Consider the following 22,516-nt stretch of genomic DNA (forward strand, 5'->3'; position numbering starts at 1 on the left):
AATGCAAAAGAAACACTTGGGCCTGAGTAAAGAGTAAAATCATGAATCATTAAAGTTCGAAAACTAAACATAGGTTGAGCAACTTTCCAGAGTGGGTAATGCAATTTTAAGAGCATACTTGTATAATCCAGAAAAGCCATGTCTATCATCCTGTTATTCTGTTTTGAATGCTTCAGAGATAAGATGGAAAGAGAATTTATGATTATGAATTTTCATGTACCACTGTAAAATAAAATAAACATTTTGTGTCGAGTGAGTGGATGGTAATAGAACCAAATTCATCTTTATTAAAACACAAACAGACACAAGATATTTGAGATAAGACTTTTTTTAAAGTTTTAATGTTTTTAATGATGTCGACAAAAATTAACAGTAAATTACTAAGTGTTCATGTGTAAAGTATTCTTGAAATTAATGTGAATCCAGCTAATAAAAAAAGTCATATGGGTTACTTTTATTTGATCACATCTTTTCCTGTGCAGTGATTTGTCTATAGCTTTATATAGTGTATGCATTTCTTCAACATAATATATATTTTTACAATTTATAAACAAGGTACTTATAATGTTGTAATAATCTACATTGTATGCCCATAATATAACCAATAAATCATTAAAATAATCCATATTAGATAATATTAGATAATATAGTTGAGGATGCTTCTTCATAGAGACCTTAATATAATTTATTTAAAATGTTAATGATTCATATAATTTCATTTTTATTTTACATAATAAAATATTGTATACACAAGGCAAGTTATTTTATTCTTTCACAGCAGGTCACATTGGTTGTTAAACCCATGTCTCTTATGTATGGCTTTAAAATCAAGAATCAGGACAACAACAACAGTTTATTTGTTGAGCAGTGTTTTCAGTGAGTGAGTTAGTGTGTTTATAATAGCAGACATGGTGGCAGAGTGATGTGTCAATGCATTCACACTTTGGTCACTGGAGGAGCTTCCTGAAGCCACCTCAGCAGCTTTCAGCAGACACACGTAGTTCATGATGACCTCATCCACCTCGGCTATCACCGCACGCCGCTCACTCTCAGCGCTCAGGCCTTCCACGAGTGACATGCAGGCTTGCGTTAGGCAGCAGAGTGTGTGGAAGCTGTGCGTCAGAGTGAGCAGTAACTCCTCTGGGCTGCTGTACTCTGATGCCATCTGACTGCAGGCGCTGCTCAACACCTTCGCCTGCATGAAAAGCAGCTGGGAGAACGTATCCATGTCAGCCTCGCTGACCTTCTGCTTCTCACCTCTGCACAAGTGGCCAACACTGGAACGCAAAACTCTGGCCATCTCTAAGGCATCCTTCCTTGCGAGTGCGAATCCTGTGTGAAGGCTGTAGGTTTTACCCTTCATGGAATTTACACAATCTAGCCTGGCTTTAAGACTCATGCCATTCAAAGCTGTGGCCTTGTTACTCTGCTCAGCTTCATAGTCAGCTTTCAGGACTGTGTTTTTCTTGTGACTGAAAGAAGCCGAGCTGACAGAGGGCAGCGCACGTGTGTGCTTCTCTCTGTCTCCAGCATCGCGATCTGCGTTTGCCTTTCTCCACAGGAAGCAGTGACTGAGCCCACGGCACCTCCATGTGCCTCCATCCAGCCATGGAGCTGGTGGCTCTGGCAGCAAAAGGGAGGCTTCACTTTGCAGCCTTCTATCAGATGTATTTGACATGACTGAACCCTGGGACAAGCTCTTGGGTAAGGTTTTGGAGGAGAATATCCTCTGTATTTTGGGGGGATCTTGAGACTGGATATTCTGACCATGACTCTTCCTTGTAAGTGTGGCTTTGGTCTTATCTAACAGTGCTTCTATGCTCTTGGAACCTGGAATTATAGTGCTCCAGCTCCTCTTGAGCATCCGGACCCTACGTGGCTTCCTGAGACTGCCTGATGTAGGTTCGCATGAAGATCCGGGGAAAGCCAGGGTGCATGGGTTGGGTTCGGCGCTGGCCTGTGCTAGCCCGCTGGGCTCTGTGCTACTTCTTGGTGATGATGGTGACATGATTGTGGTGGTGGTACTGGCCTCATTACAGAGAGCTAAAGATGACTCTTCCCCAAACTTCTTCAGCTGTGTGCAAGCTACACTAGGGGTAGGAGGAAAGCAAAGAGAGCTGTTAGGCATCTCTGTAACAGCACATTTCCATCGGTAATAATCAAGAAAAAATAAACCTTTCTGGAATTTTGTTAAAAATATGTTTCAATTAATTTTTTTACTGGCTCATAAAATACAAACAGGAAAACGAAAAAATACATAATTCTGATAACTGATAAACAAATAAAAGTGTCCTATAGAATTTATCTCAAACAATGTCAGTCATCCTTCTTACAGCACAGGTAACATACAATGTTAATACTTTAAAGCAGCATTGACAGAAGAAAAGGACATCTTTAGCCTGGGCCAGAAAAGAGAGAATATAAAATAAAAATGGTGCATTTTTTTTGTACTTACATTAAGTTCTATAAGCTACCATTTCAGACTTAATCATCTCTGTTACTTCAGTGGTCTGTTCTTTTCTGAATTGTGTTTAAAGCAATCCAGTCCCTCCATTACCTTCTTTTTAAGCGTAAGCAAAAAAAAAAAAAAAAAAAAAAAAAAAAAGATAATTTAAGCTTCGAAGAAACTCTGCTGATGTCATGCAAATCTCCTGGTATACATGATTGTGATGAGAGTAGAATAGCTATATTAGTGTAAATCATTGATGCTTTTCATGTCAAGCAGAGACCTCATTTTAATTGTGGTCCTACAACACATGGAGCAGAGTTCCTTCAGCAGCATCACATTTGCTCCGAAGGCCCGTTGTTCCAAAAACATGCTCTCCTTACAGCCCCAGCATACTTATTTTAACCCAAGCAGGATGTTAATGGTGCTTAAACCTAACCAAATTGCGACCCCATGTTTATTGTTGTTGCCTTGACAGCAAAGGAAGGTCACCCTACTTCATCCTCTCCTGTACATCCAAAATACTAACTAACTAACACACTAACTACTGCGAGTGAGTGTATTTTTGGAACAACAGGCCTTCAGCACGCTGGGCTTTTGGTTTCACAATACCAGACTGTCGGATAAATGGGCTTTTGGTCCAATGAGACATTCTTCAGATTACTGGCTTTTCAGAATAATGGACTGAACAATGACAGAACAATGGGTAAAGGACAGCCTCACAGAACTGTTAGCAAAGCTGTAGATCCTTAGTTTTATTAAATATTCCTAGTGAAAATGCAGAGGACGACGGTTCAAAACCAGGGCAAATAAAGCCGGCCACTCTGCATATCTAGAACCCATAGATGATAATGTGTGTTTCTGTAAAATGTGTGCAGCTGACCACTTAAAAGGCCTTTATTTTACTGCAGTGAGTGACTTTAGTAAATGCCCCCTTTGTTCCTCTCATGCACCTATGCAAATATGATAGCGCGCCCTCTGGTTTAGTTTTACCTGTGGTTTCTTTTATCTTGGCTATTCTGTGACTGCTGTCCCGTGTAATCCCGAGCCCAGGCTCAGCACTGGTAGCTGCATGGATCTTCCTCAGCAGGGTGGGGTCCATGGGATAGCCAGCCTTTCCCTGACCTGGGGGCCCATAAGCTCTCTCCTCAGCAGTTACATAACTCAGCCCCTTGAGTGAGGACTCTGACAGTACATGCATATTGTCTGTGGCACAAAGAGGAGAGTCCATGGGAGTGACACAGCTGCTGCTGCCTGTGCTACAGCCAGCGTCTATAGAAGAACACTGTGAGCTTTGGAGAGAATGAACGCCTTCACTCTGTATTGATGACATGCGCTTGTTCACGTGGTATTCATACAACCGTGTGACTTCTTGATCGGATGGTGGAATCTTAACTTGCGGCTGTTCATTATCTTGTGAAGTGGCATCTCCCTCTGCAGAGATGCACCCTTTGGACGGGGAGCGTAGATGGGCATTTAAGTGTTGGCTTCTTTCATCTGAGTCCTGTTTCTCTCCCTTTACCGTCAACCTATCTGCGTGGGAAGCCTGTGAGTCATTCACACATTCTGTGGAGGGATTTTCTGCCATTTTGTATCCAGGCAGTCTCTGCTGCCATTTTTGATGCCTCTCTTTCAAGTGAGTTCGTCCCAGATCAAGTTGATTCATGTAATAGGAGTCCCTCACAGTGAAAGCGTTGTACTTCCCAACCAGATGAGGGGGATCCTCTTTAGCTGAGTCTTGAGACATCACATGAGATCTGTCAGGGGAGTCACATGTATCTCCCTGGATTCTACTCTCTGCCTCCCTATGCTTTCCTCTCTGCCTGCTCATTACTGAGCCCATGTGCATTTTGGTGAAATATTCACTCACTGATTTTATTTCCATTGTCTCTGGCTCCATCTCACCGCCATCTGAGTGAAAAATCTGGGAGGAAGCGACGGCAGATGATTTCGCCTCCTCCTCCTGATGCTCCTGGGGGTTGTACTGCATAGCTGCTGCCGCACCACCATCATTAGATGCAGTGACTTCTATCTTTTCCTCATTTACGGCGTGGTATCCTTCTGTCATGGTTACATGCATCCTCAGGTGGTTCTCTGAATGCCTCTGAGCAGTGGTCAGCTCGGAGCTTTCTGTCATCTCAGAGGAATTTGTCTCGTTGCCAGAATCTGAGGACTCTGGACTAAATGCTCGTGATATTTCTACACCTGTGTGCCACAAAAAAGACAAACATCTCATTAACAATTTTGTCTGAGGTACATGAAAAATATCACAGATTAGGGAATGAGTCAAATGCAGTTACATGGTAATGACAATGTAATTTAGCATGTAGGAGATGGGTAGAGGACTAAATGATTACTCTGAAATAACAATAACAATAATAAATATAAAATCACATTCCAAGTGCCAAAATTATACCATCATTATGATAGAAGTCAGAGTCAATCAAGACTTAAAATTAGCATGCTGTTTAAAATCATTTGTTTTAATTTTCCTATATTAGCAACAAACCTGACAGCTGAGGGAGCCAACAAAAATGACAAAACAACACATCATGAGAAAATGAATGATATTGTAATGAACACAACTGTTTCTATGCTCAAATGAATAAAGAGATACTCACACAAATGGAAACATAGAACAAAATGAGCTTTATTGAAAAAAAAAAAATCAACAACAACGACAAATCAAAAGTGAATGGCTAGAACATGTGTGATGTTAATGGATGAATGTTACAATAGTGTAAGGAGAACCTGTGCTACTCTCAGACTGTGCTGGACTCTGTTCCTCAGATGCAGCGAGAGCCTCCAGTGCCTGTAAGGTGGACACCACTGCATCGTTTAGAGGCTCTCCGTGGCCGGGTACTGAATCTATGAGAGACACTGGGATATCACTGCAGGCCCCCTGGGCTCGAGTCCCAGCCCCCTGCTGCTGCTCCTCCTCGTCAGAGCTGTCCCTGAAGCCAGGAGGAGGAGCAGCGATGGCCAAGTTAAGTGAGTGCAGCAGTACATCATTGTCCTCCTCATCATTACCCTCTGGTGGGGGAGGGAGGGAGGTCAAGTCAATGATGTCATCACTGGATCCTGAGAGCGAGAGTAACATAGGCTTGTCAATGTCACTCATCACCATGTCCTCTTCACAACTGATGTCATCCTCATCCTCTGCATCATCTGTTGTCTCTGCATAGCAGATATCGTGCAGCAGTGGCTCCTCAATGCATTCAGTAGGGCCAAAGATTTTTGTGGAGTACTGATACCCATCCCCGTCTTCCATGGCATCCATCATCTTACAGTCCTCCTCGAGACGCCTGTACATGGGGCTGTGATTGTCTAGAATGTCTGGGCCTTCATCCATCAGTCTCTGATAGCCCAGATTTTGGGGGTTTACACTGTCTAAGGGTGGATCTCCAAATATGAAGGAGACCTTTGCACTTCTGGAGGAGTCTTGGGGTTTGGGCCTTGGGACATTGAGGTAAGTTTGGGAGCAAGGGATTCTGCAGCACTCTGCTCTCTCTACCATGTGCATTGAGTGTTGGGCTTGGTGGATCTCAGTTATGTAGACTGATTGGCTTTCACATCCCCTGTGGTCGAGGTATTCGCACTCCTGGTCAGAATAGTCTTGGCTGCACCTCTGGTTGTTTCTGTCTTCACATCCTTTATTGGGCGTGCTGTATGTACACTCAATGGCCTGGTAGTTCTGCTTTACTCTAGCTGCATGGCCTGCAAAGAGGAATCAAAATTGAAACAGGTCTATTTACAACACTATAGCACTTTCTCATGAGTCATCCTGTGATCATTTTCAGGCATACTTGTTTCCATACTGTCCGTGTTTTTGGCCACATTGAAGATAGAGCGCCGAGAGTCCACCAGTAATCGGTAGTAGCCAGCAGTCAAACAGGCCAGATTCATTGCATCAACAGACTCCATTAAGAGAGTGATGGGCTGTGAAAGAGGCAGATAAGCAAATGACATTGAGTGCAAAATAAATGGGAGAGCAAGGCTGTAGAATGAGGTTATAATGTCTGCTGAACAAATTTAGTGTGGCTGGAGTAAAACCATAGAAAATATTTACAAAACCCGCCAGCACATGCTTATTTGCGTTTTTTTTTTTAGTTTTTAAAGGCAGAAGGTCTATTAACCTTTACGTCCAGAACATGTAGTTCCACTCTAACCCTGTTCTCGTCTTCTGTATACATCTCAATGCGGTTGACATGACTGAAATCAGCCAGAAGCGCCACGAGGTTTGTCTTGGTGTTAATCACATGGCTGATACCATATTTGGGCCCCACCAACAACGTTACCTCTGTGTGCTTCTCGCCTTGCTGTAAAAAGGAAGAGAGAGTCAACACATATATCATTTTCTGCATATATATATAAAGAGCGTGCGCCTGACATGTTTTTGTGTCACACACTGGCTCCATATAAAGATATAATAAGATAGTTTCACTCACAATAAGTGTGGATTTAAACACACGTCCTCCATATAGCCTCAAGTCACTGAGATACTTCAGATAATGGACCTTTGCCTGCAAGGCAGTCAGCTGGTATGGAGAGGAAAGAAGAGATATAGGTTAAGATAGAAGTTTAATAATTTGAAAGAGGAATTTACTGCAGAAAGTAATGTTCAGCTGGTTTCAAAAAAGGTGCAATGTTATTTTGAAACTTAACACTCCACTAGGTGGAAGTCAAGAGTCTTTTCAGTCATAGTAAGTAAAGAGAGAAAGACAGACAGGGGAAAAGTGAATTGGTAGCACTCCTAGGGGCGTAGGACTAGGGATGGGATGAGTGACTCAGTAAACGGGGCCCTCATGTGAGAAGGGCTCAAAAAGATACTGGAATGAATAGCTGTGGATGTGAGGAAGGGCCTATAGAAAATCCCTATGTGCAGGACCTAGGATTTGGTGTTACATCCCAGGTCACACTCTTACCTTTTTCCCAGGTGGCACCAGGTTCTGGTTGGTTTTGAGGATGTGAGTGAGGGCTTTTTTGATGTTCTTCTCTTTCATGCTAGACAGCACAGCAGGTGGCAGGAACAACGCCAGGCCCCACTCCTTCCTGCAGAGGCACAATTCATAAAGATTAGAGAAGGTCACTCAATCACTGTGACAAATGGTCAAGTCATCGTCACTCTTGACCGGTGATCGATTTACTTCTCCCACAGGTGATGCACTGATTAACTGACAAGGTACAGTCAGAATCATTAGCTAACCAGCAATGATGTATCTCCTGGCATTGCAATGCAACAATACTAGTATACTATACTATACTATACTATACTATAGTATAATACTACTGTTGTGGTATCAATCAGAATTAGTCATGAGCAACAAAACCAAACTACTTACTCAATATACTTGAGGGAAACTTTCTGGGACTGCTTGGTATTGATGGTTAGAATATACATTTGCAGGGCAGCCAAATGGAGGGCCGTGTCATATTTCAGCTCTGACCCGAATCTCTCCAATACCACATCATTACAGCTCTGGAGGAACCAGAGAGGGACAAGACAGGAAGAGGTTACACTTCAGCTAAGCTTCTTATCAAGACAGCAACTCACCTGCAGCAACCATGTGTTCCTGGGGTGTTTTCAGATAAGCATTCTGCCGTTCTTGAAAATCTTTCACCATAAGTTATAGAGCATGTGCTATCTGCTTCTGCTGATATTCACCTGAACATAGAGGTACTCAAATGCTACTGCATCCCTCCGAAGCAGGTCCACAGGATCCTTTGGGACAAAGGTGATTCGAAAAAAGCACTTCATCTTGTGTGACCCTGGCCTCTGTGTCACCTAGAGTACGAAGTCAGAAGATAAAGGAGTCAAGCATTTGCAGAATGTCTTCTAACAAGCACTTACACTGATGAACAGATACAGTGCATTGTATGTAACATCTGACATGAACTAAAATCAGTCTGTCGGGATTCATACATACAGTTTTGACCACGATTCAAGGAATTGTTTGTCATTTTGGGAAATGAGCTCATTGTTTTCTTGGCGAGATTTAGGAGAAGATCAGTAACCCTGGGTGCCTGACATGGCAGCCCACTGCTCCTTTGTGTTTCACTGCATGTTGCATGTGTGTGTTCAATCAGCGATGGGTTAAATACAGAGAAAGAATTTTGGTGTATGTAAAAATATACTGACAAATTAAGTTTGAAATTTTTTGAAGTAGTGGTTTTCTTGAGTGCCTCTTTAATAGTTGTATTGATCTTCTCTAACTCTTGACAAGAATTTTCCAAAATGTGAAACAATTCCTTTAATATTTTTCATATATAACCAGTAATACTGACAAAGAGCCTCAGTTTTGTTTCCTGTTGTACTACAGTGTGAATGCAAAAATACTTCACTGAGCACTGAAAACAAGGCTGGTATTTGGTACTTGGTTTTGCCATCAAGTCTGTTATTGAAGTGCCTCTCTTCTGTTTAGTGGCACCCAAGAGAGCTGTCTCACCTGAGTTAACATCTCCTGCTCGTGCAGGAGCATGAGTTTGCTGGCAGATCCCTCAGTTCTTTGCTCCAGCATCAGAGAGAAGTGCTCGATGCTCTTAATGGATAGCTTTTCTTGCAGGGTCAAGATAACATCCTTTCACACAGACAAAGTCATGATTAACACAACATGAAAACTGTGCAGATGCAGCAGTCTGCTCATGCAGCACCAAGACCGTAACTCATTTTCACGGATGAACATGCACTCAGAAAAACATGACCACTACTGAACACACAATCAGAATTTCTAACTAATGAAGCAAGTGTGAGTTGCTGACCAAGTACTTTATGCTCCACAGTTAATTAAGTTCAAAATGATTTTTGTTTGAATCATAATTTAAGTTCACATGAGCTTCTGAAAGGACATACTGAAGAGAGAAGTTTGCATTTGAGCGTTATTCACAGTACATTCCATTAAACTGAACATCACTTTAGATTACGTAACTGCATTTCACAGTCAAGTAAGATTCTTTCCGGCACCTACCTTAATGGATGTGTTGCTGTCGAATTTAAATGATTTAGTCTGCCCGTTCTCCAGGTACACCTTCAGAACATTTGGCATAAAGAGAAGGGAGTTGTCCTTCACCGTTTCCTGAGGATGGAATTAGAATCACATAATCAACAAATCTAAGTTCATCCAATTAAAAGTTATTCATATATTGTAGTTAAAGTGCAGGAGAGTTTGGTTTGAAAAATCTGCAATTACAGGACCCCCGTGAAAAAATGATTGCATATTCAAGAAATCAAAATAGAAGAGGCTCTGAGCATTGAAAGAAAATTAAAGGAATCGTGCCACATTTTGGGAAAGACGCTTCTTTGCTTTCTCGTTGGCTTGAGAGAACTGATACAGCTGTCATATTTGAATGGTAATTATGGAGCTACAGCAAGCAGACATTCAGCTTAGACAACAAGAAGTCAGTATGACATATTAATTACCTTTACCTAAAAATCCTGTTTTTTGCACCTGGCTCTAGCTTCATATTTAACAGATACAATCACTGTATGAGAGGGGTATTAAATTTCTCTTATCTAACTTTGTACAATACAGCTTAATGTCAAACTATTTCTTTAAATTTTATCTGTGACCTGTTGTGATTCTTTTTCACATTTCATTTCCATGTTATTTGTCACTGAGCCACAATAGTAGTGAAGTTAATAACGACTGTCTGGTTTTATGTGTGATTCTGTCCTTTTTGCTCAGAAGCTAGGACACCCTGATAGTACTTTGTGGTTGCTCCCGAAACAAAAACAAAATATCCTCCGTGACATATCTGACAAATCAAGGAAGCTCTCTGTGAGAGTGCTCCTCTTCTTTTTTCTGTCAGTCATACCCGCATGCTCTCTCTTTCATCGCAGTGACGACAGCGTGATGAGAAGAAAGTGGAGATGCATTTCTTGCTCATGCGTGTCTTCATTTTACAGCTAGTGATTTCTGATATTTTCCCTCTGCTCTGTGCCAGCTTTTGAGCTCAAGTCTGCTGCTGTCGTCTCCTGTTCAGAACCTTCATGTGTGCCGAATGAATTAGTGTCCAGTGTGACTTACGGGGACCTGGCCATTGATGATGACCTCTTCAGCGAAGCGGACTTTAACAGGATTAGTCTTTAACTTGGCCTTTTTGGCCGCGCTGATGAATGCCGATTTAGGCGACTTTTGGAGGGAAAGAAGAGAGAGAAAAAGGGATTTAAAGGACAAATCAGTTAGTCTACAGATGAGTCATGTGTTTTTTCAGCTCCACACAATTCAAGGACATGTTCCCTTCTTGAAACATGACAACCTCCCATTTCTCCACTTGGCGCTGATGCAATTAAGTTTGCTCTGTGTAAGGGCATGAGAGGGAGGACACCCTCACTGCCGGTGTGTCATTGAGGCTGTAGAGAAATGACTGGTAAACGGAAGCAATTACAGGATGGATTATAAGAGCTGCTCGGTCGTCTGGGTATTACGGAATACTAGACCCGTGTTTTTCTGCAAATCAAATCCTCATTCAAGTTAAGCCACTTCTTAAGTGGCTGTTTTTTTTAAAGACTCAAGGCTCATCATGCTGAGCCTCTGAAACTCTGTGAACAAAATGATTAATTGAAATGCATTATGAGAGATTTAGACATTTTGGGAACTACTGAGATTTTAATCAGATTTTATCACAAGAAACAGCATATATGTTGTTTTCTATGTCTATTTTTGGAGGTAATTCAAGCATAATTAGATTTCCTCTGACTTAATAAGCGAATTGTAAACAAATTCCAATATATGCTCATGGCACCGTGTGTGTTCACCACCATCTGGTGCTCCATGGCTGGTGGTAAATGTTGATGTGGCAGGTTCATCTGAGGTCTTGCGAGGATCTGACGCTACAGTGTGAGAAGACTTGGAAACACTGCAGCGATTGGATTTCTTTGAGTTAGCGGGGCTCTAACATTCAGCTAAGGCAGCACTGATACAGAGCCAGCAAAAACATATGGTATGATTAATGACTTGCTTTCATAGAGTCAAAAAAAATAAAATAATAAAAAAAGAAAGCTCCACAAACACACAAACAGCCTACTGGAATGTAGTCGATTTCATTCACAAAAGATGCAGAAACTTACTGGGTATGGCTGAACGACGGTCAACAATATGGACTCCTTGCAGCTTCTGCAAGACACACACACAACAGTTTCAATATAGGATTCATTTTAACTAAAGAAAATGAACAAAATACTGTGATTAAATTATTTTGGAGGTATCATGGTGGACGGTAGCAGGAGGAAGGTGGTGTCCCAGTGATGCTTCTGGCAGTCCTGTTTCGCCCCCGAAGTGCAGTGTGTGAAAATTGCCCATGTGGCCACTCCTTCACAGCTCCTGTGTGTGGCCACAGGAGCTGTGAAGGAGTGGCCACATGGGCAATTTTCCCTGTGCGAATGTAGCGTTCACAGGCTGCTGCACAGGTCATACAAGGACCAAATGCTCACAGCCAGCCACTCAACTCTGTCACTGATATTAATTTAATGAGACGCATGAAGAAACATCAACACCAGCAGTTAAGTCACGGTAAATAGAGCAGGTGGCTCCAAAAATTTCCTGATGAAAGAGTTGGTTTTGTGACAACAAAATGGATGCAGTTTATTATGATAAAATATGATAATAACAAAATGAAATAAAGAATAAAATATTGACTGATTTTAGTATTTTATGTATTCCCCTCCTTCAGGAATTTTCATGTTTTGTTGTTGTACAACATTGGATAATGGAGGACCTAATGTGCTTTACATTACATTATTGACTTGCCAAAAGTTGGACTTTCTGGTTATTTTTACATGTATTTATACCGCAAACCTCTTGACTACACACAAGTGATCTCCATTTAACTAATTATGTGACTTAATTATGTGATTTTGTAGAAATCTGCTTTCACTTTGACATTGAGTCTTTTATTCTGTTGATCAATGTCAAAAATCCACATTAAATCTACTTTGATTCAGTGTTCTAAGGCAATAAAAAGTGAATACTTCCAAAAAGACTGAATCATTTTTGTGGCCAGCTTTGTGAAATTATTGACAACGGATTTAACAGCAGGCAAATGGCATCTCACCTTAGTGTGTTGTCATACCTGACAAGGTCAATAACCCTCTCCCTGGGCGCTGAACTGACCGGCTCATCATTAATCATGATGATCTCGTCCCCTGGGATCAGCTTGCCCTCCGATGGACCCCCTGCCAACACACACCGAACAAACGTTAAGTGGTACAAACTGTGCACAGTCGTGCCATTTTTCTTCATTTTCTCGGTTCCCGTCTTGTGTTTCAAGGTTCTAATGAATGCTTACTGAGCGCTGTTCAAATCAATGAATCATCAGCGTAAGCTACAACCTACAACCTTTTCCTCTCTGTTTTCTGACTCCATTTTAGGAGGATTTCATCTCCTTCGCGGGAACGGCCACGAATGGAGTGAGTCACTGTTGTATTAGAGCTCATTGTACAGCTCAGGCTCTTTACCTGGTGTGACTGAGCGGACCACCACAGGTTTCTCACTTCCTGCCACAAATCCAAAGCCAAGCACTGGGTCTCGTCTCATTTCCACCTTCCGGGGTGCTGGTGGCACAAACTTGTCCCCGTCCAGACGAACCTCCTCCAGGGAGCTGCTCTGGGACACGTGGCTGTGAGAGAGAGGGGGAGATATTTCCTGTTTTGTCATAGCCGCTAGTTGTTTTTGTGACATTGTGAAAAAGTGCTCTTGTATGATGTGTGGTGTGAAACAACCTTTAGTGTATCAAAGAAAACAGAACTGTTACATCTTTGTAAATTTCAATATTCTAAGAATTTTACAAAGGGAATGATTGGCCTGTTGAAAATACAAGTGAATATTAGTACAAGTAAAACACTGGAGGACATTTAAAGAATAAACTCAGTAATCCTCACTGCAGTTGAAATGACTAATCAGATAGTTAATTGATAGAAATGTATTTTCAGCAACTATTTTCATAACTGACTCATTGTTAAAGTGAAGTATAACACAAACCTCCACAAACCTCCACAAGCAAACATTCTGTGAGACCTTGCTTCTTATTTCTAGTTTTAACATTTTAAATACAATATCTATAAATATGTTTTGATTTTGGACTATTGGTCAGACATTTAAAGGAACTTGCTGGGTATCTTTTTTTTGACAATTTTCTGACATTCCGCAGACCAAATGGTTAATCAGTGATGAAAATAACAAGCTAATGTTATTTTGTTTACTCTGTGTCTAAATTCGTAAAATGTTTAAAGACAAGTTCTGAGGTATTATTTTGAAATAAGAAGCAATGCTGCAAAAAATAGAACGACGTGGGCGATGGTAATCAAGCTCCAATGTTTGTACTCTCACATTACAAATATCCACTGTGTGTTTTACCAAGAAGCAGCCACAGGTTTCTGTAGTACTCACACCATAAAGTGGCACAGATTAGGCTTTTGCCTTGCTACATTAATAAAGATGCAGAACAGGCACGATGTGAAGTGTCCTGCTGTCGAAACCTCTTGATTGCCTGAGTTTGAGATTTTCTGTCTTGATGACTGTAAGGATCCTGCCTTCAGTAGCTGGCAGCAAACCGACTACAGTACAGTCTGAGCCTTATTTATTCCTATCATTGCACTTTCCTTCAGCCTTGCAACACAGTTATTATTCCTTTAGCTTCATGGGCTCAGATGATGTGGACAAACTGCATGTAGCTTTCACGTATTCTCTGATCAGAGTTTCTACAGTGTTTATCCGCTCTCCCTCTCTGGCTGCAAAAGCAGCAGCAGCTCCGTATGGTGCCAACAATGTTGGTTAATTAAAGCCGTGGGCAGACAGTGTGTAATTCACAGTTATTCTCGACACATGTACTATTCAGCACTAAATGCTAACAATTAATCTTTCACAGCAGAAAGACACAGTGAGATCTGTCAATCGCAGTCCCAATACTATGAAAAACAAGGGCAACAAGATGTTCAAAAGCGAAGTGATTGTCAACTGATATTTTGAAGGAGGACTCTTTCCCAGAGCTGTGAACCAGCAAAAGAACGCGAACATGTGATCTGTCATTAGGATGTAAAATGGAGCTGCTAAACAACAGGATGTGGAAAGAATGTTAATGCAAGTTTTTCTATCTTTTGTGGTTATATCAATCCTGAACAAGAAGTGAACCCACTCTCTGTGATGCCCTCCCATTTACCTTTATAGGCTTAAAATAAAGATTTTACATATATAACATAATGTACAAATCAAATGCTTACCCCTTACAGTAAGTCTAATCTAAAAGAAAATAATACAGGACAAAGTGAGATAAATATTACAATCAGTTCATAAACTTTGACTTTACGAGCCAGTTCTAGTAAATCGGGGCCTTCATTGTACTGGAGTGGGCTTAAGAGGTCTACAGCGCATAGCTACAGTGGAGAACAGACTTCACTGAGTCTTAAAATTAACCACCTAAATCTGATACTGCAATTTATGTCAAACAGCAGAGCGATGCTCCAAGTTAACTACACGGTCTCCTCTTTTAGTTCCAGTAAAAATGCCTTCTGTTATGGGAAGAGTCTGATGTTTGATAGTCCGATGTAAAAGCAACTAAAGTAATCTATAGAACGTAATTCGAGGAGCTCAAGTCTCTCCAAATTGAGACATTTTACACAAATCCGACTGCTGTGACAAGGCCAATGTTCTTGTATCTGCTCCCACTCTCCTGTTTTGCTCTGTGTGCTTTTGTCACGCAAAAGGGGGGAAGAATGACTAATGTAATGAGGCCTTTGTAACAATAATAATCTGTAACTTGTGATAAGTTGTGCACTCCTGTGTCATAAAAGAAAGCAGCACATATTGTGCAAAATCTGACCCACAGGGGGCTCTAACATTGTTTTTTTATGGTAATTAAACAAATGCCTCAAAAGTAATGTGCTACTGATTCTATTTAAATGATAACATGTACTGGGTGAGTATTATGCAGAGGCCATAATACACTTATTTGCAATTAAGATATTATCCTCTTTGTTTTAATTAAAAATTACATAACCCCAAGTCTTCCATTGGTGAGTTTGTTAACACATCTGCATTAAGCTGTAATCAGGAGATAACAAGAACATCCTGAATACAAATTAAGGAAAGCACTGAGGCTCTTTTTCACTGGATACATCTGACTTTACACTGTTACACTGTGTCTTTTGGCTAAACCTTTCTTCAGAACCAAATTTTCAGATTAAAAAGAATCAAACAAGAACCTATCTTAACTCTTTTCAGCATTTCAACGACTAGATCTATAATGTCACAAAATGCAGGAGAGTAACTTCCTGTACTATCATGACGACAGCTCACACAATGCTCGCCTCACGTCAACACACACATAGTGACTGATCTAAATGCAAATACAGCAAAAAATAATTGTGAGAAGGCATATGGGAACGAAAAGTTATACTCCATCCATCCTCTATAGCAGGCTTGAGCCTGTCTCAGCTGACTACAGACGAGAGGCGTAGTTCAGTTTGGACTGGTCATCAGTCAATCACAGGGCCGACAGACAACCACACACATTCAGACCGAGGGGCAATGTAGAGCAGCCAATTACCCTAATGTGTTTTTGGTATTGCAGGAGGAAGCCCGAGTATCCAGAGAAAACCCACACAGGCACAGGGAGAACATGCAAACTCCACACAGAAATGCCCAGACCGGGATTCGAACCTGTTGTGTTGTAAGGCAACAGTGCTAACCACCACACCACTGTGCAACACAGAACTCTTCCATTTCACAGCACTGTGGTACAGTATAGCATGGGCAGGCACAGAGACTGTGAAAAGCCTGCGGTAACAAAAACATGGAGATGGAATTAAAACAATGAGTGGGTAGTCCCGTACTATGTTACGAATGATAATAAAAAAAATATGGTGTCAAATAAGTTCAAATAAGTTTATTTTTCCGCTGTTGGTTTATTTACCAGTGTAGATTTACAAAAACAGCCAGCCAGCTCTGAAATGTGTGATTATATTTCTCTGCCACGAAAGCAGCAGAGGATATTCTGTATTACTGAACAGTATGGCAGAAATGTAAGTTTGGGAAATGCTATTGATATGTACACAATAAAACCTAAACACTGGTTTGCCAATTTTATTACTGCTATGTTTGACTTTACTTGATGATGTTTTTCTCATATGATGTCAATATAACATTAACAAACAAGCATTAGAATCAATCCTAAGTCTGACTATAATGAAGCGTTCAAGTCCGTGATTATTTCAGTGGCACGCTGAAGCTTCTGTAAGTGTCAGAAAGCATTTATCTTTTGTTTATCTCTGCCCCACCCCCCACCCCCCAGTTTCTTTAAATATAATATCATTACTCCAATGCTACTTAAAGTGACACATTTTCTTCTCACCCTTGTCACACCAGTATTAAAACCAGGAATTTGTTTCATAGTAGCTTGACAGTCATTATGCGACAGCTCATAACAGCAATTACTGCACAGTGAATTCTTTCACTTAAAGTGTCTCAGACAGTTTTGATTTGTGTATCAGTTGTATCTCTCAAATGACAAACCCAGCAGATTGTGCACAAATCAAAACCATATGGACCTGTGCATTCAGGCTGAGTGCTGTCTCCTCCCCTGAAAGGCCACCTGCTAAACATGGCTGGATTCCCATTGTGCAGACAGCCATGCATCTAATGGTGCCTAATCATACTCATTAGCTGCTAGTGTAGCTCCACCACACTCTACACTGCAATCAGAAGCTGCACTGTGAGCTAAAAAGTTAACAAGGTGAACAAAAATAAGCAGAAAGAAATGTTGGCCTGACTGTCGCTGTACAAAGACTATTTTCACTCTTGATTTCATAAAGCATATTTTGGGCAAATTGGCGTAAGCTCATTACCAAAAGCAATATCCTGTTACTCTTGTTCTAAAAGGCTGCTTTGACATGGTTCACAATTTGTTGGTGCTGCAGTTGTTATGTTTGTCCTGCTGGGAACACAACCTTTTTTTTTTAGAATTATGCAATCACAGCCTGTTTATTGGCATATTTTTTCTGCTGTGTCACTCCTCCGTTTAGGGAACTGGCAACTGTGAATGTTCTAAATCCCCCAAATGAAAATCTAGCTCTGTCTATTAAATGTGCTAAATGTTTTAATGAGGTCAATTTAAGCACTTATGGAGCCACTGTTCACTTTACTCTGACATCTTTGTGTGCTGTGCAAACACATTGCTATCCTGCCATCTCATGTTCAGTCTGTATCAAGATGTCTCTGTTAAATCTGTCATTTTGAAGGACCCTGCAGAATATGGTCCCAGCAGTCTATAAAATATATTTCATCTATGTTAAACACAGTGAGTCACACGGTTAATATTAAAAGGCTATTGCTTTATTCATGTGCTCCTGTCACGCAGACTAGACATGTGTTCCACTGAGAGATACAACAATTTAGTATCTGCACCCCATCAGCTTTGACAAACTCAGACGGCCACAGACAATCGCAGACACAGACATTTGATTACTCATGAGTCTTTGTCAATTTTAGAAAGCTGAAGCCCGAGCCAAAGCAGCCTCCATGATCTGCCTCATCCAGGCACACTCTGCATCCAGCACTTTCACTGCTCCTTACTTCTTATATAACTCCGCTGACATCACGCTTCTCATGCTATAACCCATGTGTGACAAGAGCCCACCTCCTATTCTGTAAACCATGCAAATATGCACATTTTTTTCCCCCACGTTAGCATCTAGGACACAAAAACGTCTGTGCATGTTGTTCTGTTATAATAATAAGAGGTAACAATATTGTGAACAAATGAAAGGAAAAGAAAATTTGTCAAAACCAGTCCATGTCTTGCATTCATGGGGGGTCTTAAATGCAGCAGTATTTTTAGTATGACTGCAAGTTGCACGTCTTGGGTGTGCAAAAACATATAAATATATAGGAAAGATGAGTCAAATTAACAAAATAGATCGAACAAGCGAAACACACACTTGTTACATTGGAACATGTGCACACAAACATGTAGAGCCAGTAAAGAGTTTCTTTTTACCTGCCTGCGCAGTGAGTCCAGAAGTGCCAATTACAAAGAATCAATTACACTGATAGCACTATAACCCAGCATCCTCTGACGAACCTGCAGACTCTCAGATCGAAATAACGTCCCTGCAAAGGTGAACCTCTTCACGAGCGGCTGAGTGTACACATTCGCAAAAGCCGTCTCCCTGCGTTTGGGGGACTGCACGAGGCATATTGTGGGTGTGTGAGAAGAGTGTGAGTGTGAGCGAGAGGAGGCAGGGGCAGAGTGTGCGCAGCAGTGGAGGGAACACAGAATCAGTATTCTGAATGCACAGATGGAGACAGTGTGGAGGCAGTGACGTGGCTGGAATAATCACAGGTTGGCAAAGCATCTGAAACATCTGGGACAGAGAAAGCTCCCCCTCTGTTTCTTTAAACACAGGGCTCTTACTTGATGTAGCAATCACGCCCCTCTCTATTGGTGCCCATGTCCCATCCATTGGGGGGTCCCTGCGATGCGCTCCAGGTCCCTGGTGGGGGCGGCCAGCCGGAGGATTTGGTCCTGTGGCTGCAAAAGAAGAAAGGGAGGAGACATGAAGTGATTCAACCCAAGTGATAAAGGAATGATTCGGCGTGATAAACAATGTTCCATAGTCACAGTTCAGTCAGTGAATACAAATCAAATTAATTACATAAGCTAGACACACAGGCGGAGTTGTCATGCCTCACTCTTGTGCTTTGAGAGGCATGAAATTGGTTTTATTTCTAGATGTCAGCATGTTCTTTATAAAAGAAGCCCAGAGGACTTTTCTTATAATGTGGTTATTTGATTTGCATAATGCCAAGAAGATTTGATAAAGTTTATCAGAGAGTACAACTAGCTTTAACCATCTTTCACAAAACAATTAACTGAAGGCTATTGTACGGAGGACGGGGCCTGTCAAAATCTCAATTTCAGCTGATTTTCGGATTTTACCAACAAAACCCAGTTCTGCGTATCGCCATTTTCCCTGTGCTACAAGTTGGCAGAGTGCAGGGATTCAGAAGAACTGTAATTGGTTAAAATGTTTTCATCTGTCTTTTTGTCTGCAGCCACAGCCCCCCCGCCACCACCACCACCCATCCTCATCTTCCCTTTATCTCTGTCTTTGTGTCCGCACACTGGTGATGCTATGAAAGCGGTGGCAGTAAGTTATGTCACTTCAAAGGCTTGTCTGCCGTGTAACAGGGCTCTTTGCATCCATTATTCAAAGCTCCTCTTTCTTCCCCTCTAAATATTTCCCCAGTTACTGCACCGACTATAATTAATTGTGTGCACTGTGCTTGTATCTGCGTGAACACGTCTGTCTGTATGGGCTCACGTGCCCCTTACATGAGATATGAATAAAATATTGCCAACACAATATATAAGATGAGAGAAAGAAAATATCATACAGTGCAAGAGGTAGGCACCTATGCTACAAAATGAAGTACATTCTGGGGGTCACTTCAGCTAATTAAAAAAACGCACCTGCTGCTACTGAACGCATTAAATCATAATTAATTCATAAAAGAACATTTGCGCACTACATTTAAAGTTGGCCCCTGAACACAGGAAACAATGTGATTTCTTTCCCCATATAGTGGTGTGTTTGGAGGATATTAGTGTTTCCACATGGATATGGATTTATTTGACCCATAGTACATTAGCTGGGAGCAGACCTCGACGGAGTATATTTAGAACACATTTCCTGCAGCTCAAATGATGTGTGTGGACACAACTGGACACTGTCTGACACGGTTGGAGCCCCGTACATCTCATTGATGAGTCCTACTTGTTCCTGTCCTCCATTTCAGCTTCTGGGATGAAACTAACAGCCATGTTAACACGAGCAGCAGTCACAGACGTTTCTTGTTTGAGTCAAGAGATGTAAAGTGTGAAAGGTCAATGAATTGTAGAATTTGAAAGATATTCCACAACGACAGCATTTTTTCAGGATTACAGCATTAGCAGTGATATGTTTCACATTCTCCAAAAAGGTCTACATCATAGTAAAACATATTGTACTTACAGTTTCAGACGCTGTGCCTTCAAAATGTGTTTCTGAACTGACAAATTGTTCCACAAAATCCATTTTCTGTCTCTCTGCCCCAATGTCTCTGTTTTAATGGCACAGTCATAGATACTGTGATCTTTGATTTCTTTTGTCTGCAGGCGGGAGGTGCATTATGCCACTGAGTCACAGCACTCCGGCTTACAGAGAGGCTGAAGGTTCACCCACTGGTGGACAGTGAAACTGATCTTCCTCAGCCAGCATTAATAAGTGATGCCTGCACAGTCACATCGGGCTAAGTAATCGAGCGCCAAGTGGGCAAGCCATGCTGCACAATTCATGAACAGGTTACCCAAGAGTCAGAGGGAGGATATTTAGAACAAGAAGTTGAAAGCAAATGTATGTTCCTCAAGGAATTCTCTCAGGACAAATTATAATAATTACCACAACATGCTTGGTGACTTGTTTGTGTATCGCTTTGGGTTTTGCTTACTTTACTATTCAGCAGCAGGCAAAAAGTAATCTTTATCAGACATTAACAACTAAAGGAAAAATGTCTCACAGATTCTAAAAATCAATAAAAATACAATGCAACTGATTTTTTTTTTTTGGACTGCAACTGAATTTTATTTAAAGACTGCATTTTGAGTTTCTGTCCTGGTTTCTTCATTAAGAAGAAAAGCGAAAATAGTCTGTCATACAAATGTATCATTTGTAATTTGGAAGATATTAGTGTAATTGTACTGTCTAGGAGATGACAAAAGATCACTTTTCAGTCCTTCATAAAACTTGCATGAACAATCTGATCCCTACTTTATCACAGCAGCTCACTTTTGCTTTCATCTCTCTGAGCACAAGGTGGGTACAAAGGAGCATTGTGGTGTGTTGTGAGGGCTGAAATGCTGCTAATGTAGGGAGTAACTATGCATTATGGACAAGCCACAGCTAAGAAGACCACATTCCAACACAGACACTCAAGTTTGTTTGAATAATTTACACTAACAATCTCCACGAGGGTTTGCTATATGAAACCACCCTCTGGGGCCACGTGCCTGCCATTATGCATATTGAGTATTAAAGGAGTTTATTTTTTCATGAGGCGTTCGGAAAATTTTTTTTCCTCTCAGAAATGTTTGCGTCAATACCATTTGCACGTTGTAGGAAGATTTTACTTACATTTGCTGTTTATGCTCATTGCCAGAGGACCAAACTCTTCTTTTCCTTATTGGTTCTTATGGCTTTCCCAACATGCTCTGGGTGAGAGAAAACTATCCTCCACCAGTCCAGAGAGGCAAATTAATCTCAATTTTTCTTTCAATATGTCATCATCAATTAGGCATTACATTAGTCTCTTCCAGTGCAGCCACTTTGGTGTGTGACCGAATACAGAGAGCCAGTTTCACAGGAGCCTCATCAAGCTATTTCATTATATTTGAGCAACAATTGTCAGTTTCTGCTACATAAATACACACAGAGACACACACTTAATATAATCACATTGCCACTAAAGCAGAATAATTCAAATCTTCATGAATTTCTTGGATCCACCGCATGCTGGGTATCTGAAATCAACACTCGACCAATCACTGAACAAATACTCCGCTCTTTACAAAGTCAAATAAAAATATCTTCACTGTCCCAGAGTGACGGGGGTGAAGTGTTACAAGTATGACTTGCGATACACAGCGAAGAGGCGGTGATGCTGCTTTACTCTGTGCTTCTGAATTAAACAGAGACACTTACACAGAGCAGCACTGCTTAATGTGATTCTGTTTGGATATGAAATCTGCAGAGAGACAGATGAGATGACCATCTCCTGGGAGGAGGTCCAGGGATTGGAGCAGAGAAGTGGCTCAGGCAGAGAGGAACCTCTTTGATTAAAGGCCCATTCCTCCACGTTCTATTTTTTTTTTTTATAGTCTGCCTCCTACTGAGGGGACAAACACTCTGCCTTTTGTTTCAGAAAACATCTGCCCTCTGCTTGACTTCTCCAGCCACAACCTTGGCTGTAATCTTTTGGTCAATATTGCAACGCAGTAGGACATAGTCCAAATGCTATTTAAGTTCTGCTGTTGAAGTTAAAT

At 41.2% G+C, this 22,516-nt stretch overlaps 1 protein-coding gene across 1 annotated transcript; it reads right to left on the minus strand.

The window, feature by feature from the left end:
- Positions 1-351: 351 nt before the first annotated feature.
- On the minus strand, positions 352-20,260 carry frmpd4 (FERM and PDZ domain containing 4). The gene is made up of 17 exons (XM_046403538.1): positions 20,214-20,260; positions 18,851-18,967; positions 12,900-13,060; positions 12,515-12,617; positions 11,514-11,559; positions 10,471-10,575; positions 9,412-9,519; positions 8,893-9,024; positions 8,112-8,231; positions 7,789-7,925; positions 7,372-7,498; positions 6,895-6,984; positions 6,583-6,765; positions 6,253-6,385; positions 5,198-6,163; positions 3,440-4,651; positions 352-2,085 (listed from the first exon to the last, which is right to left on the minus strand). The coding sequence occupies exons 1-17, from the start codon at positions 20,258-20,260 to the stop codon at positions 854-856; spliced, it is 5,019 nt and encodes a 1,672-aa protein (XP_046259494.1). The 3' UTR covers positions 352-853.
- Positions 20,261-22,516: the final 2,256 nt, after the last annotated feature.

This window comes from Scatophagus argus, chromosome 11 (genome assembly GCF_020382885.2).
Source record: "Scatophagus argus isolate fScaArg1 chromosome 11, fScaArg1.pri, whole genome shotgun sequence".
NCBI lineage: Eukaryota > Metazoa > Chordata > Actinopteri > Scatophagidae > Scatophagus > Scatophagus argus.